This window comes from Nannobrachium achirus, assembly GCF_963921795.1.
Source record: "Nannobrachium achirus genome assembly, chromosome: 17".
Lineage (NCBI taxonomy): Eukaryota > Metazoa > Chordata > Actinopteri > Myctophiformes > Myctophidae > Nannobrachium > Nannobrachium achirus.
The window spans coordinates 32,886,907-32,905,484 of NC_137824.1; the positions used below are offsets into that span (position 1 = coordinate 32,886,907).

Below are 18,578 nucleotides of genomic sequence, written 5' to 3' on the forward strand. Positions count from 1 at the left end.
GCCCCAGAACTGCTGGGTTTCTAACCAGCAGTATCAATGGTCAGCAGTATACCATTAGCTCCAGTATGCCATGTCCAGGTTTGGAGAATATCAAAGCATCACCGAGATGTAACATCAGTGACCACCAGAGGGCACTGTAGGTCCTGGCAGGGGTCCCTGTGTCTCAGTCTGAACAGCAGTTCCTCCTTCTCCTGACACAATGCCTGGTTGGCAGCAGTCTGCCTCTCCAGCGCCACCTGCAGGGCCTGTTGCTCTGTTATATGCTGCCTGAGAAACGGATGAAAAACAACTGAAGATATTACCCACAGACACTCATTACACACAGAGATGTACTCCATTCTGTTGTACAGATATGTAATTCTATTCTATGCAGAAATGTGCTACAGCCTGTCCAGTGACATACTCCGTTGTATTCAACAAACAAAATCAAACGTTAAAAATGTGCAGGACAGTGAACCGTGAACTGGAGATTCTGTCAACTTTATAGTTCTATGGAGGATCATTGATCAACACTAATGGCCTTTATCAATAATTCTTATAATCTGTTGCAGTGCTAGTTGAAATTCCAGTGACAATTGACAAGAATATGAATATAATATAAACCTAGAGATACATAATACATTTGATTTATCTACAATGCAGATTTATTTACATACTTGATGACAGTCTGGTTGTTGTTGATTCGACACGTTAGATCTTCATTCTGTTTAAGAACATTATCGATCTGATCCCCCAGAGCCTGATTCTTCTCCACCTGGAAAAGACAGTTGGTTGGTTGTGTAGCTGGTTGTGCAGGTGTGGTTGTTTAGCAAGTGGTTAGTTACGGTGTAGTTCATTGTAGTTCACGCGTACAGTGTGTTTGGAAAGATCCAATTCACCAATGATACCGGCTAGACCAGACACGCAGAGAACGCAAGCCCCGCATACACAGGTTTTAAAATAGAACTGGATCCATTTTTGCGTGTGCATATAATATATATTATATGCGGGGGCTTGATGTAGTCCGGGCACAAAGGAGCACTTCACCCATTTTCAACCTAACTTTCATATACACTCATGCTCATTCAAAAATGGACCAACGACAACGTGTCTCATTGGTTTTAGTAGTCACAAGTTATCGTGCAGTTAAGGTGTACCGGTAGTTTAGTAGTTTTAGTTAAGGTGTAGTTTATCATTCAATGTGTCACTTGTACTGTCATAGTTTAATAGTTAAAGCGCAGTTTAAATGAGGAAACAGCAAAAATGTCATGTGAAGCTTGACCAATTCTCTGGTGGTTACGGAGTATATAACATTTAATGAAGAAGCAACAAAAACTGCTTTAGATGTTGTGGGCATACGTCACCATATGTCATACGTAACATTTAGCCAATGAGGAAGTAGAAAAAACTGATTTTAGCAAAAAAAGAAGCTGCAAAAGATGACATCACGAATAGTGTGTTGCCCTTCAGGCAACTACACCAACACAAATTAACTGAAGTTATAGTTATCTTTGTAAATGTATTTATATAATAAGCTTTTAGGAATGATGTGAAATCTTAATCCATTTGTTGCACTGTAACAGTAACTGAAATTAAAGTCATCTTTGTCAATTTATTTACAGTATATAATACGCTTTTAGGAATTATGTGAAATCTTAATCAATTTGTTTCACTGTAACAGTTACACCAGCTGTTGCCTCTATACAGCACCTCTCGGTCTGCAACGCCATCAGCACGCTGGCTCACCGGCATAATGGCGTCATGAAAGGTTGACAGAAAGAGGCAGTTATTTCAATATGACTCTGAGTAGGTAGTACGGGGATAATGGACTGATTAGACCAATGACCAAATAACTGCTGGTTAGTTAAATATGCAGGTACACCACAAGCAGACTGGGATGTCTACACGACTGTGTGATTCGACTACAAAAAGTTAGAGCGAAAATTCAAAACAGATGCAGAAGACAGTGTTAATCTGGTCTCATTATGAACTGAAACACCGGAGCTGCAAGAGTGAATAACTTAATTGGAGGTAAGATGTAGATGAAGTAAAAGAAAAAAAAGAAAAAGAGATGTAAAAGACAAAGCCTCTATGTAGATGGTTGGAGCAAGAGAGGATTAATGGCATCTTTCATAAGTGCGCATGCACTCTCTGTCTCTGTCTCTGTCTCGCTTGAAAAGCTATATTTGAGACAGCCAATACCTTCAAAATGCAATTACTTAATTTGTTTACAATGTTGGACAGAAGGATATATAAGTTTAATATAGAAAAGCATTCATTGCGTTTACTTTGTGATGTCAAATACAACATGCAAGGTACTACTGTAATAACCAGCTACACGGATAAGATTTGTCGAGGTTCTCATTCATTTATTTTTGAGTTGGTGATTTTGGTCAAAAATGACTCTGTACTGTGTTTATTGAGGTTTCTTCATGTTTTTCTTCGATTAAGTAGTTTCCCAGGCGGCCTCCTTACCCATTCAGTTATGGCCGCCATAGTTTGTTAGTAAATATGAACTTAATATGTAGTATAGCTGCAGTTTATTAGTGGAGATGTAGTTACGGTGCACATTGCTAGTTACAGAGTTACCCACCAGTGCTGCCATGTGCTGAAGTTTGATTTCTTGCTCTCTCACACGTTCAGACTTCATCTCGATCACAAACAACAGGGATTCAAACTCCTTTTCCCAAAATTCACCGTGGTTGCCATGTGCCTGAGAGAGAGTAAACATTTGCAGCGAGAGGGTTAAATAAAAAGACAATTGTGAATCATGGATGATTGAACACACACACGCATGCACGCACACATCATACCGGGATGTTTCTTTGAAGATCTTTCTTAAAAGTTGATTGCTGAACTTTTTTCTTCAGCTCTTGAAACTCCTTCAACTCACAACTTAATACATCTATCTGCTCCTATACACACACAACAAACACACAATGTTAACACACCGGATCTTAGAAAACTCTCCTGACCTCAGAATAAACACTAGGATGAAAATATTAATAAAACATGTCTTAAACCTACCCAATTTTGAATCGAAATCCCATTGTTCTGTTGTAAGGAGATATAGTGTGACAAAAATACCCTAAGCTTCTGTATATTTGATCCACGAAATGTTGATGTCATGAAACAAAGACATCAAGACGTGTCATCGGTAATGTAAGGAATTTAAGGCAGATGACGTGCAGAAATACACAGAAGACATGTCCTATACAGTTGGGCATTCTTCCCCACACATCTCACATACACTGCTAGAACAATGGAATTTAGGTTCAAATTCAACGAAGTTGACATGTAAACAGAAGGTTTGCTTGTCTGCAAGTTGCGAGTTTACATGCATTGAATGTATGGTTCATACAAAAATGCCATTCAGTGATTTCCATAAGATATAAAAAGACATTAAATGTGTATTTAAAAAGCATACTAGAATGAATAAAACAGAGGAATGAAATGGAACACCACACATAACACACATTAACTCTAACCGAGTTTAGCATATCCATTGTCTGGACATTACATCAGACATACCTGATTAAATCTAATATAATAATCGACATAAATCCATCTTCTTTACGCTTTAATTTAATCCTCATCAATTATTACCGTCATCATAAAAAAATAAATCTTGAAAATAACCTGATCAGACGTACTGTATATTTTACCTCTGGAGTAAATAGCAGAGAGACAGACAGACAGGAAAACAGACAGGTAGGCAGACAGACAGACAGACCTTCAGGACACTGCTCTCCTCATCATGTCGTTTCTGAAGCTCTGCGGGCAACAAAAACTTTAGTTATTATACACACACACACACACACACACAAACAAATAATATAACATTAAGTTAGCTCATATTAACCCGGTCTTCCCTATTTTGGGCATGTTGTTGTAGGTGAAAAGAACTTGCAGTTTGGCTATTGTCGTACGATGGCGTCAGGCTTGACGTGTATTCCTTTTGGGCAACACGTGTTTATGTACGTGATTTATGTGGAGATGCTTGTGTCAAATGTACGTGTGTCTGATTGTGTCATAATGCTGGGACTGGGTTTAAGTGGTTATGGCACGGTAGAACGCCCTTTCTTCTTGCCGGCTATAAGGCCCATATTCCATTGTTTGAGTGTTTTGCTCCCTGTACACCATTACCAACAAAATAATCATGTATCAAATCAGATTAAAAAAATAAAAATAAAAAACATTTGGAAACTGTCATCATGCCATCATAGGACAAACAACTGCACCTAGTGCTACCATGAATCACCAGTGAGTCGTGTTCATACTTGCATGTGAACCTTTTCCCGTCAGCTACTTCCACGTTTTATTTATATATTTATTTACTTTGTGGATGCTTCTGGGCCTTGCCTGTCATCATCACCCCCTGGTTTTAACATCAAGCGGCATAAATTGTGAGTGAGTGCCTAAAGCACCGCAATGTAGGCTTAGAGAATGTGTACATTAACCTACTGTATTAAAACCTGAGGCTGATCCTACAAATGTCTTCTCAATCCTATTTTTTTTTCTCTGAAAAACATGTTACCATATCCGTGTTTCTCAAACCTTTTCATGTCAATTATATGTATTTGGCCACAGAATCCCCCCCCCCCCCTCCAGGGAACCCCAAAAGCAAAGATTTGAGTAAAACATGTTAGCTTAGAAAGCTTAGAAAATTCTTTGGAGCTTGTATATCTGTTATTTTTTTTAATAGCCAAATAAATATAAAATGACTGAGATGCAAAAAAAATATATGTTTGATGTTCTCTGTAAAAAAAAGAAAAAAGAAAACTCAATAAATATATTGTAAAAAAAAAAATGACTGAGATGCTTTCCCGATATCAAAAAGTCTATAACAGAGCCCACATGCAGTTGCCAATTTTACAGAGGGACAGCCCTTGAGAGTCATTAGGAACACGTATCAAAGTCTGTGAGTCCACACCAGATGGGCCCAACTTAAGTGTCATCAAGTCAATGTGATGTTAGCAGTCTGGTTTACTCACAGCTGTGCTCAAAGTACATTCATTTTTGCCTGATGGTGACTAACTTTACACAACACTTCAATTACAATATTTGAGAAGAAGTTTACAAGTGTATATTTTTGTTGGCAGTGACCTCAAAGCACTGACAGTGAGACTTGTCTTGCATGCTCTGCACCGACCTGCAATGGGTCAATTCAGACTGCAACTGTTTGCAAGTTGCAAGGAGTTGCATTGCGAAATCATTGTCGTGGACTGGGCTTAACTCACTAATGCAGTTTAGTATGTGTTTTTGACAAGTGTTATTTCACCTTATCCATCCATCCATCCATGCTTGTTTACCTACATTCTGAAGGCCTTAGGACAAAGAAGCCTCAACTGAACCAAAAGAAAGAAAAAAATGCAGAAACGGCATGATCTCATTTTTACTCTGAAGGCTGTCATAGCAACTTTGTTGTTTTGTTGTTTACCTTCTATGTTCCTGTGGTGCTCCTGTGCCGTTCTCTGGTTCCTCTGCTCTTGCACAAGATTAAGCTCGGCAGCTGTCTCAATCTTAATCTGAGACAAGATCACATTCATTTGATCAACCAGCAGTGGTGGACAAAGTATTCACTTGAGTCAAAGTATAGACACTCCTCCTCAAAGTACATGTCACAAGTTGACTTAAGGTATTCAAAAATACAAATTACAAAGTACATTGTCTTTGTAATATCAATGTGCTCCTGTATTGGAAGGTATGTAGACAGACATTTAAAAAAAATGTAATGACTTTCCATAAATGTTCCAAAAAAAGAAAAATAAACATGTCAGATCACAGCGTGTCAGATCAGAATGTGTCGACTCGTGAGCTTAAGTAGAGTTTGCGTTTTAGCAGATCAGATCACAATACAATATTTGAGGTAGGGTTTAATTGGTTAATTAATAAATGTATCTTTTCCCTTCCTAGAAATGTAGTCGTGTCAAAACTCAAAGTACAATACCTTCCTCTGAAATGTAGTGGAGTGAAAGTCACAAGTATCTAACAATACCAATACTCGAGTTAAGTACACATACTGAAAATAATTGTACTTTGTTTATGTGTCAGGGTGCGTGATCTAGTCTGAACAAACACTCATATATAATCAGTAAACTGTAAAGCACATATGTCAAACTCAAGGCCCGGGCCAAATCAGGCCCGTGGATGAATTATCTTCGGCCCGCGGGATGATATTTAATAACTATTAAAACTGGCCCACGGGTATATTGCACGTGCAACACCTGGGATTCTAACCAAGGTCTCCTGCATGAAAGTCCAACATCTTAACCATCAGACCAAAGGGATATAACTATGGACTGGGGGAAATATTAGACATTTGATGCCATCAGGCTGAGGCAGTGAGTCACTCTGCTACACACGCACCATCATAATACTACAAGTCCCACAATGCACTGCTAGTGTATTGGCGTGTATCGAGGGCCTGTGACCACAAGCCCACGTTTAAATAAACATTGAACCAGTCCGGCCCTCGACATGTACCATTTTTAAAATTTTGGCCCCCTGTGTATTTGAGTTTGACATCCCTGCTGTAAAGTAACCTAGATATTCAGAAATCTGTTCAGGAATATAATGTATAGTAATCTGTTCAGTAATTTGTCAGTAATCCACAATGGGCTTGTGTTCCAAACAAAAACCCACCGGGCAAGATAAAGATAAAGATTAAAAATCTATTTCTCAATTGAAGTGGATGGGAGTGGATGGTAGCGTCCAGTGTGGACACTACCATCCACTTCAATATAGATTCTGGTCCTTCTGTCGGGTGGCTTTGAATTGATTACATTTTGTTGTATTTGATACAATCTGTGTTTGTAGAAAATTGAATAAATTCTGCTCCGGTACAAACCCCCCAAAAAAACCACAACATTACCAGGGATGAAATCAGTGTCCATACTGAAGCATGTCATGCTCCATCAAAAACATTCCAGAGATTCCGCAGATTCCATGGCATGTGTTATCAGTGTGTGTTATTATTTTGCTTATTTGATGAAACAAATAAAAACTGACAACGCTACTCTCCTGCACAAATGGACGTAGTTTTTACATCATGACTACAGTACTTTATACATATTAACATTAAAGCAAAATAAAATGTCACGACTGAAATATTTTGTTTGGCTAAATCATGAAAGGAGCCTGTTTTACCTAAACTATTAGCACCAGTAAGACACCCTAAGGGCGAGAAGCGACCTCGCCCTAAAGTCCATATATGGGCATTCCCACAAATGGGATTAATATTGATGACATCAGGGATCTGCGTATACTGGCATAAAAGGGACAAGGACGGAATTAATTTGCAAGTGTGACTCGTGTCACGACAACACTGACTGGTGATCATGAGACTGACACGATATGACATATTGGCATCAGGGATCTTGGCCATGTATGGAGCGTGACATGAGGCGTGACGGATCGACATGACTGCAGGTTTTCAAACTAAATGTGACCCATGGTCGCTACAATAATACTGTATGTACAATTCTGAAGTTTCAGTAACACTCAAGTAAGATCAAGGTTTCCTACATCCTACCTCCAAACGAATCCTACGTCTTGTAGGAGCTAGGATGTAGGAGATAGGACAGATCAGAATAAGGACCTGAGACGCAGCCCTGAAGACTGCAATGGTACAGGCCTGGGCCGCTCATACAGTGCTGTAGCACAGTGGTTCTCAACCTGCGGGTCGGGACCCCTAGATGATTAACTTAATGTGCAACACTGTTTTCTCACTCAACAGTAAACAAACCAACATAAAGTTTGTAGAAGGTATCTGCACAGTTCTAAAGTGACAATTTAAGGAGTTTTTAATACCTCTAAAATAACAAGTTAAACATTGGCCAAATTGTCAAACATTAGAGGCAGACATTGTGAAAATAGCCGATCTATGTGAGCATGTAGATCTGCTATTTTCACAATAGAACCATGTTATACAAAATGTAATGCCTCAACTCTTAGTGCTCGTCAGGGTGGGGGGGTCACCCGAGTTAAAATGTGATTATTTTGGGTGTCACGGCCTGAAAAGGTTGAGAACCACTGGTGTAGCATACTGGTTGTATTGGCTGTAGCATACGGGTTGTGCTCACCTTGTCAAGAATACTCTGAACCAATGAGCACAACTCTCCGTGAGCGTGACCCTTCAATAGCTCCGCCCTCTCCTGCGTTCCGTTGGCCAACAACACTTCCTTCAGCGCCCTCACCTGCAAATCGTACTGCTTTCCTACAATACCCAACGGACAGAAGGACAGACAGAGAGGCAATAAATCCAGCTTTATAATGCTCCCTCATATCATGCTGCCTTAGTCGAGTGGTTCAAATATGAATTGAACCGTATAGAACCACATTATAAACCATGTAAAAATATAAAAGACACATTTAACTATTTTGCAACATATACATGGCATTAAACCACTTTAACATATTAAACCGTGTGGTAACACAACTGTCAGCCAGACAGTTTGCTTACTTAAACGGCACATGACGATTGTTAGTCATTTCTATTTTCTTCTCCATCTTCAACAGTAAAATAATGTTCAGATCCTAGATCAAACATTACAATCAACTAATTGTAATTGAGTCTGTGTGTGTGTGTGTGTGTGTGTGTGTGTGTGTGTGTGTGTGTGTGTGTGAAAACACTACATACTCTACAGCCTACGGCCTATATGGCTCTGTGGGTAATTGTACATGTAGTTCCCTTTTCCAGAAGGTGGTTTACAAATGTTCTGTATCGAGTAGGTTTCTCATAACTTAATTTGATTGGCCCTGCAGTAGCCTTGATACAAGACAGTCATATATTGCGTTTTAATCCGATCATGTCAGATTTTCTCTGTATGCATTCAACTGCGCGACGCTATTGGTTGGGAGGTGTATGTGTGTATGTGTATGTGATTATATATATATATATATATATATATATATATATATATATATATATATATATATATATATATATGATCAGATTAAAAATGTTTTTATTGATCAAATACGGACTATAGAGGTACTTCTGTGGGGACATACTTGTAACATTCGTGGCCATGGGGTAAGCACTTTATATTTTAAACGTTTATGTAGATGTACTACGAACCCAAAAGACGTTTTTTTAACTAACTCCCTCCAACTCCTGTCTTGATCCCAGGCCAGCTCAGCAGCAGATTTGAACCAGAAAAATCTGACCTGAAGTCTATTTTCAGCTACCCACAGCAGTACTGAGCTATGCAGTGCAAGATCAGCTTGGGAGAGGCACATTATCAAACGGGAATCCCTGGGGTAGTCCATCAATACAAGTCCACATGACTAGCCTGTATAGTGTGGATTCACTACTGACTGAACTAGCACTGGGTGACATGGACAAAATTTATCAAAACATGTTTGTGATAACTTGATCGTATTGCGCTGATAATACATTTTTATGCTGGACACTTGATACTATAAATAAATGGACATCAGGTAGAAATACAATTATTCTATGAAGATTAAGGTTATAAAGTATGTATTGCACTGTTGCAATTTGTTATATTTATTTAGAAATGTACATTGGCGGAAGATATACTGTACCTCCCAACGCACACACACACACACACACACACACACACCTTACCTCCACCATTCTGATGCTTGACACCTCTCTGTGTCTTCTCTCCCTTCTTCCCTTTGCCTTTCTTCTGATAAAGAGAAGAGGAAGGAACATTAAATCATTGGTGTAGGAAAAAAAAACATAAAAGACTCGAGTGTATTTCTTATACTGGTAGGTCAGAAAACCAGCAATACTAAGGGTCCTGGTAGGTCAGAAAACCAGCAATACTAAGGGTCCTGGTAGGATAGATAACCAGCAGTACTAGAGGTATTGGTAGGATAGTAAACCAGCAGTTCTAATTAGACTCGTAAACCTGTATCGAGGCTAGGTTCTAATAGAAAACCAGCTAAATATATATATATATTTGTGGTAGAGAAACTAGCAGTACAGTTGAAAACCAGCAGGGGATCTGGAGGACCAGTTAAACAGTTGAGAACTTGAGATCATGTTTGAGTAAAGAAACATCCCCAATTTGACGCATTCAGTTCCCAAATAACAAAATGAACAACATAAAAACGCCTGTTTGAGGAGGAAAAGTATGTAAAGTTCTCTGTGCCTCCCGGCCCACACAAGTAAAATACACAGACTGCTGCTTTCATTAGCCTTTACTACTCTCTGTTTAAAGAAAGGAGGAATTCAGTTTTTAGTGTTTATACAATGGGGTGTGCGTGTGTGTTCCTGCCCATGCTCTCAGTACAACTTACTCCCATAGCTGTACATTAAAGAGGTCTCAGTGTTAACAAGCTCACTTGTCCACTTGCTATTCCCTCTCTGTCTCTCTCTCTCTGTGTCTGTATCTCTGTCACCCTCTCTCTCTCTTCAATAGGGCTTTATTGTCATGGGAAACACACATTTACCTTGCCAAAAGCCAGTGTGAATCATTCAGTCACACATGCCGCCACACACGCACAGTCGCACACGCACACACACACACACACACACTTCGAAGAAAGAACTGTAAGGTGAACTGACAGCAAACTCTGTCCGTTTTCCTTCAATGTGTCAAATATATCACACAGCTGTTGAATCTAAAATGGAACTGTTTGACCTGTGTAAAGAGGGTGGATGTACTATGTATGGATGGATGACAGGTCCTACAACAGAAAAAGGTTTTAGACAGCAGCTGTCAGTCAATGGGAAGTTTAGTAGTAGTAGTATTAAAGAAGGACTGTCAATGTAGTAGATGAATTGCAGTATTAAATACTGTATAGTACATAAAGGCAGGCTAGTAGAATACAGATTTACTGCAGTCAATCTAATATATCTATCTAGGTCGTCCTCAGACGAGCCCTCCATCGTTGTTTCCAGTCATCTCGGTTCTCCATACATCTGGCCAGCTCATTGGTGTTCTGTGTCCCTACGTCTTCCTTGAGTACGTCCACGTATGTTTTTGTGGGACGTCCTTGCGACCGGTGCCCATGTGTTGGCTCCCACAGTACCAATTTGCTGGCTGGAAGCTCCTGGTGTCTTTGGCAGTGTCCTGCTAGTCTCATTCTTCTGGTGGCAATTTTCTCGCTTACCTTTGGTATTCCCTCATACAGGCTCCTGTTGGTAACATGTGCACTCCTGTTGATGTTGAGTACTGCACGCAACATTCTAGTGTAGCACCCGTCTAGAGACTTCTGCAGGGTTGGCTTCAGGGTCCAGCATTCACTGCCATAGAGGAGAACAGACTCCACCGTTGCAAAGAAGAAGCTAAGTTTGATTTGGCGGGGGAGGTTAGAGTTCCATACACTGTTCATGCCGTTCAGGGCCCTCCACGCGAGTGCCTTCCTTACTTTAAGGTCTTTCTCAGTTGAGTCGACCCATGCGCCCAGGTACTTGAAGTCCTTGACTTCCTTCAACACAGCTCCTTCTGTTGTTGTCAGAGGTGAGTGATCAGGTAGGTTATAGGTGATAACCTCAGTTTTCTTAGCATTTAGCCTGAGACCAACTTTGGCACACTCTATCTCCACCCTGTTCAGGAGTTCTTGTGCTTGTTCCATGCTGTCGGAGAGCAGGCTGATGTCGTCCGCATAGTCCAGGTCTGTCAGAACTACTGCGGGATGCCGCCTTGACCTCCTTGGTGTTAGCGTGAAGCCAAGCTCTTGTTCTCGTCCCCCTATGGCTTTCCTGAGCGCGTAATCTAGAACTATGATGAAGAGGTAGGGGGCTAGGGTGTCTCCTTGCATTACACCAGCTCGGATGTCAAACACCTCACTGCTGCCATCCGGGGTCACCACTTTGGCCCTTGTTTTTGCGTACATGGTCTCGATAGCCCGGAGAATGTTGGGAGGGACATTGTAGGCCTCAAGGATCTTCACCATCTTGCTTCTGTGGATAGAATCAAAAGCTTTTTTGAAGTCAATGAAGCACAGTACAGCTGCTAGGTTGTCCTTTTTCACCTGCTCTATTAATCTCCTTAATGCCAGGATCTGTGCTACAGTTGTTCTCTCCTCTCGAAAACCATTTTGGTTCTCTCTCAGGTGAGGGTCGATGGCATGCCGTATCCTGTTCAGTATCATTCGGTTGAAGACCTTAGCAGTGATACATGTCAGGCTGATGCCTCTGTAGTTGTCTGGCTTTGAGAGGTCTCCAGCTTTAGGCACCGGGATGATGTTAGACAGAGACCATATTTCAGGTTGCTTGTTGTGCTGTAGAGCATTGTTGCAAAAGTCTAGGATGAGGTTGTCTAGGTCGCAGTTCTTCAAGACCTCTGGGGGTATGCCATCAGGCCCAGCACTTTTTCCCTCTCTCAGGGTGGATTTTGCCCTGGCGAGCTCGCTGGTTGTGAAGGGTCCGTCGTCGATGTTCAGGCCCTGGAGGACTGTCGGTATATTTTCCTCCTCTCCCTCTTCCACTGATGTTCCCAGGAGCCTCTGGAAGTGGTCGAACCATGTTGCCACCCTCTCCTCTGGGCTGTGTCCTTCCACCTGGCCCTCCTTGGCCCTCTTCCGCCCTGTCATCTCATTTATTACCTTCCAGGCCTCCCCGTATTGCCTTTCACCTTGCGCTGCCTGCACTCTTCGCACACTTTCCATCACTTCCTCCCCTTTGATGGTGTCGTAGGTGCTGAAGAGAGACTGTTTGGCTTCGTTCAGTGTCTCGCGACCCTCCTCTGTTGGTTCACGCTCAAAGTTGAGTCGTGCTTCCTCCATCCTGCCTCGTGCTGCTACAACCTTCGGGTGTCTGGACCGTGGTGGTGCTCTTACTCTGTTCAGCACTGGCACGCACAGTCTGGTCGCCTCCTCATTCGCTGTGATGAATCTCCCATATTCACGGCTGGGCTCTCCTCCCCTATCCAGCTGCCGAAAGCGCTTCCTGACTTCCTCCGTGTACCTGGTTTGGAGGCCCGGATTGGTCGTGAGTGCCTTCCAGTCATGCCGAATCTTGGGGCTTGGCTTGGGGACCCTGAGGCTCAGTCGCACCCTCATGGAGACCACACGGTGATCAGAGCCTACAGAGCTGAACGTGCTGTATGGCTCAGCATTCAGGATGGAATTCCTCCACTTTTGCCTCACTAGGATATAGTCCAACTGATATAGCCTGGGTAGCTCCCCAGGCCTTGTGGCTCGGTCTCGGAAGGTCCATCTCTTCCCTGTTCTCTTCCTGAACATGGTGTTCGCTGCCAGGAGCTGGTGTTCCATGAGAAGGGCTGTGAGGTATGCGCCGTTGCGGTTGGTAGACTCATGGTATGGGAATGGTGCATCCTCCTGTCCGATCCTGGCGTTGAAGTCGCCAAGGATTGCCAGGAAGTTGTGCGCTGGGACACCTCGGACTGCTGTTGTGAGGTCCTCATAGAACTTCTCAACATCCTCAGGTGTTGCCGTGTTAGTGGGCGAGTACACCACTATGACTGTTGTCACTGGGTTACCTGCGAACTCAGCCATGAGGATCCTTTCGGTGTGCTTGTGAACCCGTCGGAGGGCCCTGCGCGCTAGAGAGCCTAGCATTAGTCCTACGCCTCCTGTTGCAGCCTGGGCCTTGTTTCGCCACGCAGATGCAGTGATGAACGTGCGTTTCTCCACTTGGCAGTAAACTATCTGGTCGTTAGTGTTAGTGTGGACTCTTCTGTGTTCCTGGACTCCCAGGATCTCTACCCCCTGTTCTTCAGCACAATGTGCCAATTCCACCAGTCTAGCTTCTTCTCTCACTGTGCATGCGTTGAAGGTCCCCATTACAAATGGTCTCCGACAACGCATGAGTGCATTGGACGGGATGCTGTGGTCAGACAGAACCCTCCCTCGTTCCCGTGGGTTTGAGGTCCTGTCGTCATGATGCCCCCCGGAAGGGGGACCAGCACCACCATCCGCCGCGGTGCTCCTGCGGACTCCCGCCGCTGGAAGTATAGGATTTGAAATGACTTTGTTCTTCATGGTTGGCTTTTCAATGAAAAATAATAGGTAGACTAAAACCAGGAAAACACACAACTCATAGGCCTAAATACCACAATCAATGCCTGTGTTGGTTAAGAAGTAGATTAAATACTAGCCTTCACATCATCAAGTAGAAATTAAAACAACTAAACAACTTTTAAATCCATCATTTGATAACTAGAGGAGTGACAAACAAATCAATGAACAAACAAACAAACATAAAGTAAGGGTTTCTCGTTACAAAAAAAAATGTTTTAAACCTGAATAAACTTTTCAATAAAAATAAATCACATGTGTATTTATAACTAGCCTAGGTAATTTATAAAAAAAAAATAATGTCAGTGGAAATCTTATAAGCTCACTGGGGGAGGCGTGCATTGTTTTGTTATTTAAATATAATAATAACTATGTTGTGTTCATGATGTCACTCGTCTGTACATGTCCTCTGCTCAAAGCAGTGGTGGAAAAAGTACTCAAATGTTTTACTTAAGTAAAAGTATCAATACTGCAATGTAGAAATACAAGTAGGCCAAGTCAGAAACTCAGAATTTACTTGAGTAAAAGTACAAAAGTATTGGTATCAAAATGTAGTTAAAGTACCAAAAGTAGTAAGTAGGCCAACTCAGAATGTCCCATTTCACAAGCTTCCAATCCAAATAGGCCTATATAAAATGTAGATTATCGTTTGAAAATAGCAGATCTTCAAGCAAGAAATGTATACAGGGCTGAAGTGGTTATTGGTTAATGGATGTTTTGTAATACCAATCAAAAATCTGGAAGTAAATAGTAAAGTTTTCAAATAATTGTAGTGGAGTAAAAGTACAATAGCTTATTTGGATCCAAGGTGTAGTGGTCCTGAGTAGAAGTAAAGGTATTGGAAATACTCAAGTAAAGTACATACCTCAGAATTGAATAAGTACAGTACTTGGCTCAAAGAAGCAATACAAACTAATGTAAAATAAACCAACTAATCTGAAGCAGTGGTCCCCCACAGGTTCCACTGATTACAAGTATCACAAACAAACCAACAACAGTTGCAGATTCATTTATCATTAGATAACAGTTCGTGTAGTGGTTGTAAATAACTAGAAAAGACAGTTGTCAGATTTCACACCCACTTTTGTTTAAAAAACCAGCGTAGAAAAACAAAATGAAGAGGGTGAGATTAGAAACAGATGTTTAACGACTTTCTCTTTTTAATTTGGTTTCTTCTCGTTTCTTTTTAACATGAAAGAAAAGAACCGGTCGCCTCGTCGTGCACAAATCAGAGTGACACACACACACACACACACACACACACACACACAAACACACACTCTAAACCACAACAACTCAAATCTAATGTCTGACAACCACAACGGTTAATTTTGTTACAAACATTCTCTGCACGTTCCTATCCTCCTGGGCCATGCGGTAACAGTCTGTTATTGAGCTTCCTCTACGTGTGGCACTAAAACTAATCACATCTAACAACAATATCTATGAAATACGTCTACTGTCAACTTTTGGGCACATACCGTGCTGTGGATGCAACCCATCGCTGCTCTTCTTAACTCTCTGACCTTCTTCTTTTCTCTCCGTTATGATCAACTTTCCCAAACACACAACTGACCCCCTCTCTCCGCCCTGAAATAAACCGTGTGCGCAGCGGAGAGCAGATCTACAAACCATCCGCCAGTTGAGTTTGGGGAAGTCGAATGCCCCGTAGATCTGCGTCGCCGCGCAGCGGCGTACCCATTGGTAGCTTGTGTGATTTAAAACGGTTACCGTAATACCCCAACAGGATGCGCAGCCTTCTGGCTAAAATGAAGTTATTATGCAATTGACCTGAAAACGATTACTGGTTTTAGTCAAGTAGTCATTTATGCAGTACCACCAGTACTGTGTATCTGTTAGGAGAATTATTCTTCATCTTCTGCACTTAAATCATTCTGGGTGTCAGAAAACTGGAAATCTCATCTCACCCACTACTCAGACATATTTATAGATTGGCATTGACCAATGGTGGCCATAACATTTTGACCTAATACAGTGGGTCTCACAATGGAGGTCCTTGAGGAGGTTTCAGGGGGTCCCTAACAAAATCAGTTTAACGACTTTAAACACTATTTTATACTTTGGCTTAAAGGGGGGAAAAAAGGAAAAAATATAAATATATAGCTGATCTACAAGCTCACAGTCACAATGCGTTATAATAATAATAATAATACATTGAATAATGTTGAAAATGTTTTACAACACACATCTTAAGGGGTTGCAGGGGGACAAAATATTTTCAAATGGGGGTCCGTGGCCAACTATGTATCAATTTGGGGAATTAAATGAAAAAGTTTGAGAACCCCCGACTTAAACTATAAGCCACGCCTATTTGCTCCTTGATATATATATATATATATAAATAGGATTAAAAATGTCTTAAAAGTCCTGAAATTGTCACTTTAGAAATGTGCAGATACCCTGTATACACAATATAGGCTACTGTATGTTGGTTTGTTTACTGTTGAGTGAGGAAAGAATGTTGCACATAATTATCTGAAGACAACCCAAAAATCTTTTGTTTTGTGGACCCGAACCACAGGTTGAGAACCACTGTACTAGATTAGCAACTTTACAAATAAACCAATAATAAGGAATTCAAAGAATCAAATACACCATGGATTCAGGGAACCTCAATATTCTTGTGAACTTGAAAACAGATAAAATTACTAAACACATAAATGTGTGTGTCTTGTACGAGTAGGCCTGTGTATTTACCCTTTCTAACGATTAGGAGCAGCAGTTGCCATTTATACAGTAAATGTGTGTGTCTTGTACGAGTAGGCCTGTGTATTTACCCTTTCTAACGATTAGGAGCAGCAGTTGCCATTTACACAGTAAATGTTTGTGTCTTGTACGAGTAGGCCTGTGTATTTACCCTTTCTAACAATTAGGAGCAGCAGTTGCCATTTATACAGTACCAGTATAACCTGTAGTTACCGTGTCTTGCTCTCAGGGACACTCTCTCCATCCCATTCTGTGTGTTGTGGGTTTCCCTCTCCAGGGGCTTGTTGTAGAGAATAGTACTAGGCCATATAGAGGGTATGCATCCATCCATGCATGCATACATCATCATACCAGGAAGTTATGCAGGAACGTCTACTGAGTACTGAGTGACAAAAAACTACTTTCTGGCCTTGACAGCCCATACATCCAAACAGAAAAGTCCTATCTGATTGCATTAAACAATGTTAAACGTTAAACTCACTTTGCCACTCGATTTGCCATTCACTTCATGCATGTGCATACCCTCTATTGTAATGTTTCTATCAGAATGCAGGCCTTAAACCTTGCCTGGTCATCTCTCTCTCTCTCTCTCCGTCACACTCTTTCTCATCTTGTGTGTCTGCAACATATAGTAGTTATTAATGGAAGGAATGTTCTCGCCAGACATTGAACAGGAGGAATGGGGGTCACATTCAAATACAGCAGCTAGCCTTACTGTTCACATTCACAAGTCAGCAGACCTGCAGGAACACCAATAAAACAATGTCACATGTCTGCAAGCGTGACACACAAAGTATAAACACATACTTAATTACACACGGCAGTGTAATACACACAATGTGTTAATACAAAATGTATCCCCCCGGGTGCATGCACACACAGTTACGGTGGAAGTACTACTCAGGTCTTTCACTTAAAGTATCAAGAAGACCATATATCAGTAAAACTAAAGGCAACTAAAAGGCCTGTATTATTGGCATTAATATATACTTTCAGTAGCAAAGTAAAATAACTAAATGTAAGTATAAAGGGCTTAAGTGGTTAACGCATATTTTATATTAATAACCTAAATCTACAAATAACATAATGGAGTAAAAAGTACACCATTTGCTTCCAAGATGTATATGTAGAAGTATCAAATGTATATGTAGAAGTATCAAATGAAATAGTAACTTGAGTAAATTACTTTCCAAACTGACACACACTCACACATAGCGCCAGAACTTTGCCAACCGAGTCCTCTTTTCATACTGATATTCAACATTCTTGATGTGTTCTAGTGGGGCAAAAGGTTCATTTTAGTTCAAAGGCGCTGAAAGCAGGTCTTAAGTTTGATTCGCAACCACGGCAATGTGTCGAAGTGCCCTTGAGCAAGAGTGCTGTACTAATGGTGTTCACCCTGCTACTAGTAGTTACAGGATGGGTAAATCTAGAGGACAGTCAGTATCATTGCATACTGTATATATAAATATTCCTATTAAAGGAGCTATAGTCAACTTTTTCTTGAAAAACGGATGCCAAAATAAAAATGTTTCGAAAATATTTTATAAAAAAATATAAGCTTCATATATGTGTTTCTATTAAAAAATGACCACAAAAAGCGTAAAATAATGATAAAATAATAATTTTGGCCATTGTCAGACGGACACTTTGTTTACATTCTAGTCTATAGACTAGGATGTAAACAAAGTGTCGGACTGTCGGCCCTACAATGAAAAAGTTGACTATAGCTCCTTTAAGTTCTACATATTTTTCCCGTCTTATTTTAACTTTACATTAACCAATATAAAAACCAAGTGCAGGACAAACTGATCAAGGCTGGTAAAAAGAAAATAAGAGTCCACATAGATGTAAATAACTCCCATGGTCAACCGTTTATTTAGGTTTCAACCAACAAGGAAAGTTATCTG

General features: G+C 40.9%; 1 protein-coding gene across 1 annotated transcript; it reads right to left on the reverse strand.

Moving 5' to 3' along the window:
• Positions 1 to 98: 98 nt before the first annotated feature.
• On the reverse strand, positions 99 to 15,443 carry ccdc69 (coiled-coil domain containing 69; the record flags this gene model as incomplete). Its single annotated transcript, XM_080746683.1, has 7 exons — positions 99 to 267; positions 657 to 799; positions 2,573 to 2,692; positions 2,793 to 2,894; positions 8,064 to 8,197; positions 9,575 to 9,638; positions 15,423 to 15,443. 7 exons carry the CDS (start codon positions 15,441 to 15,443, stop codon positions 99 to 101), a joined length of 753 nt encoding a protein of 250 aa, XP_080602809.1.
• Positions 15,444 to 18,578: the final 3,135 nt, after the last annotated feature.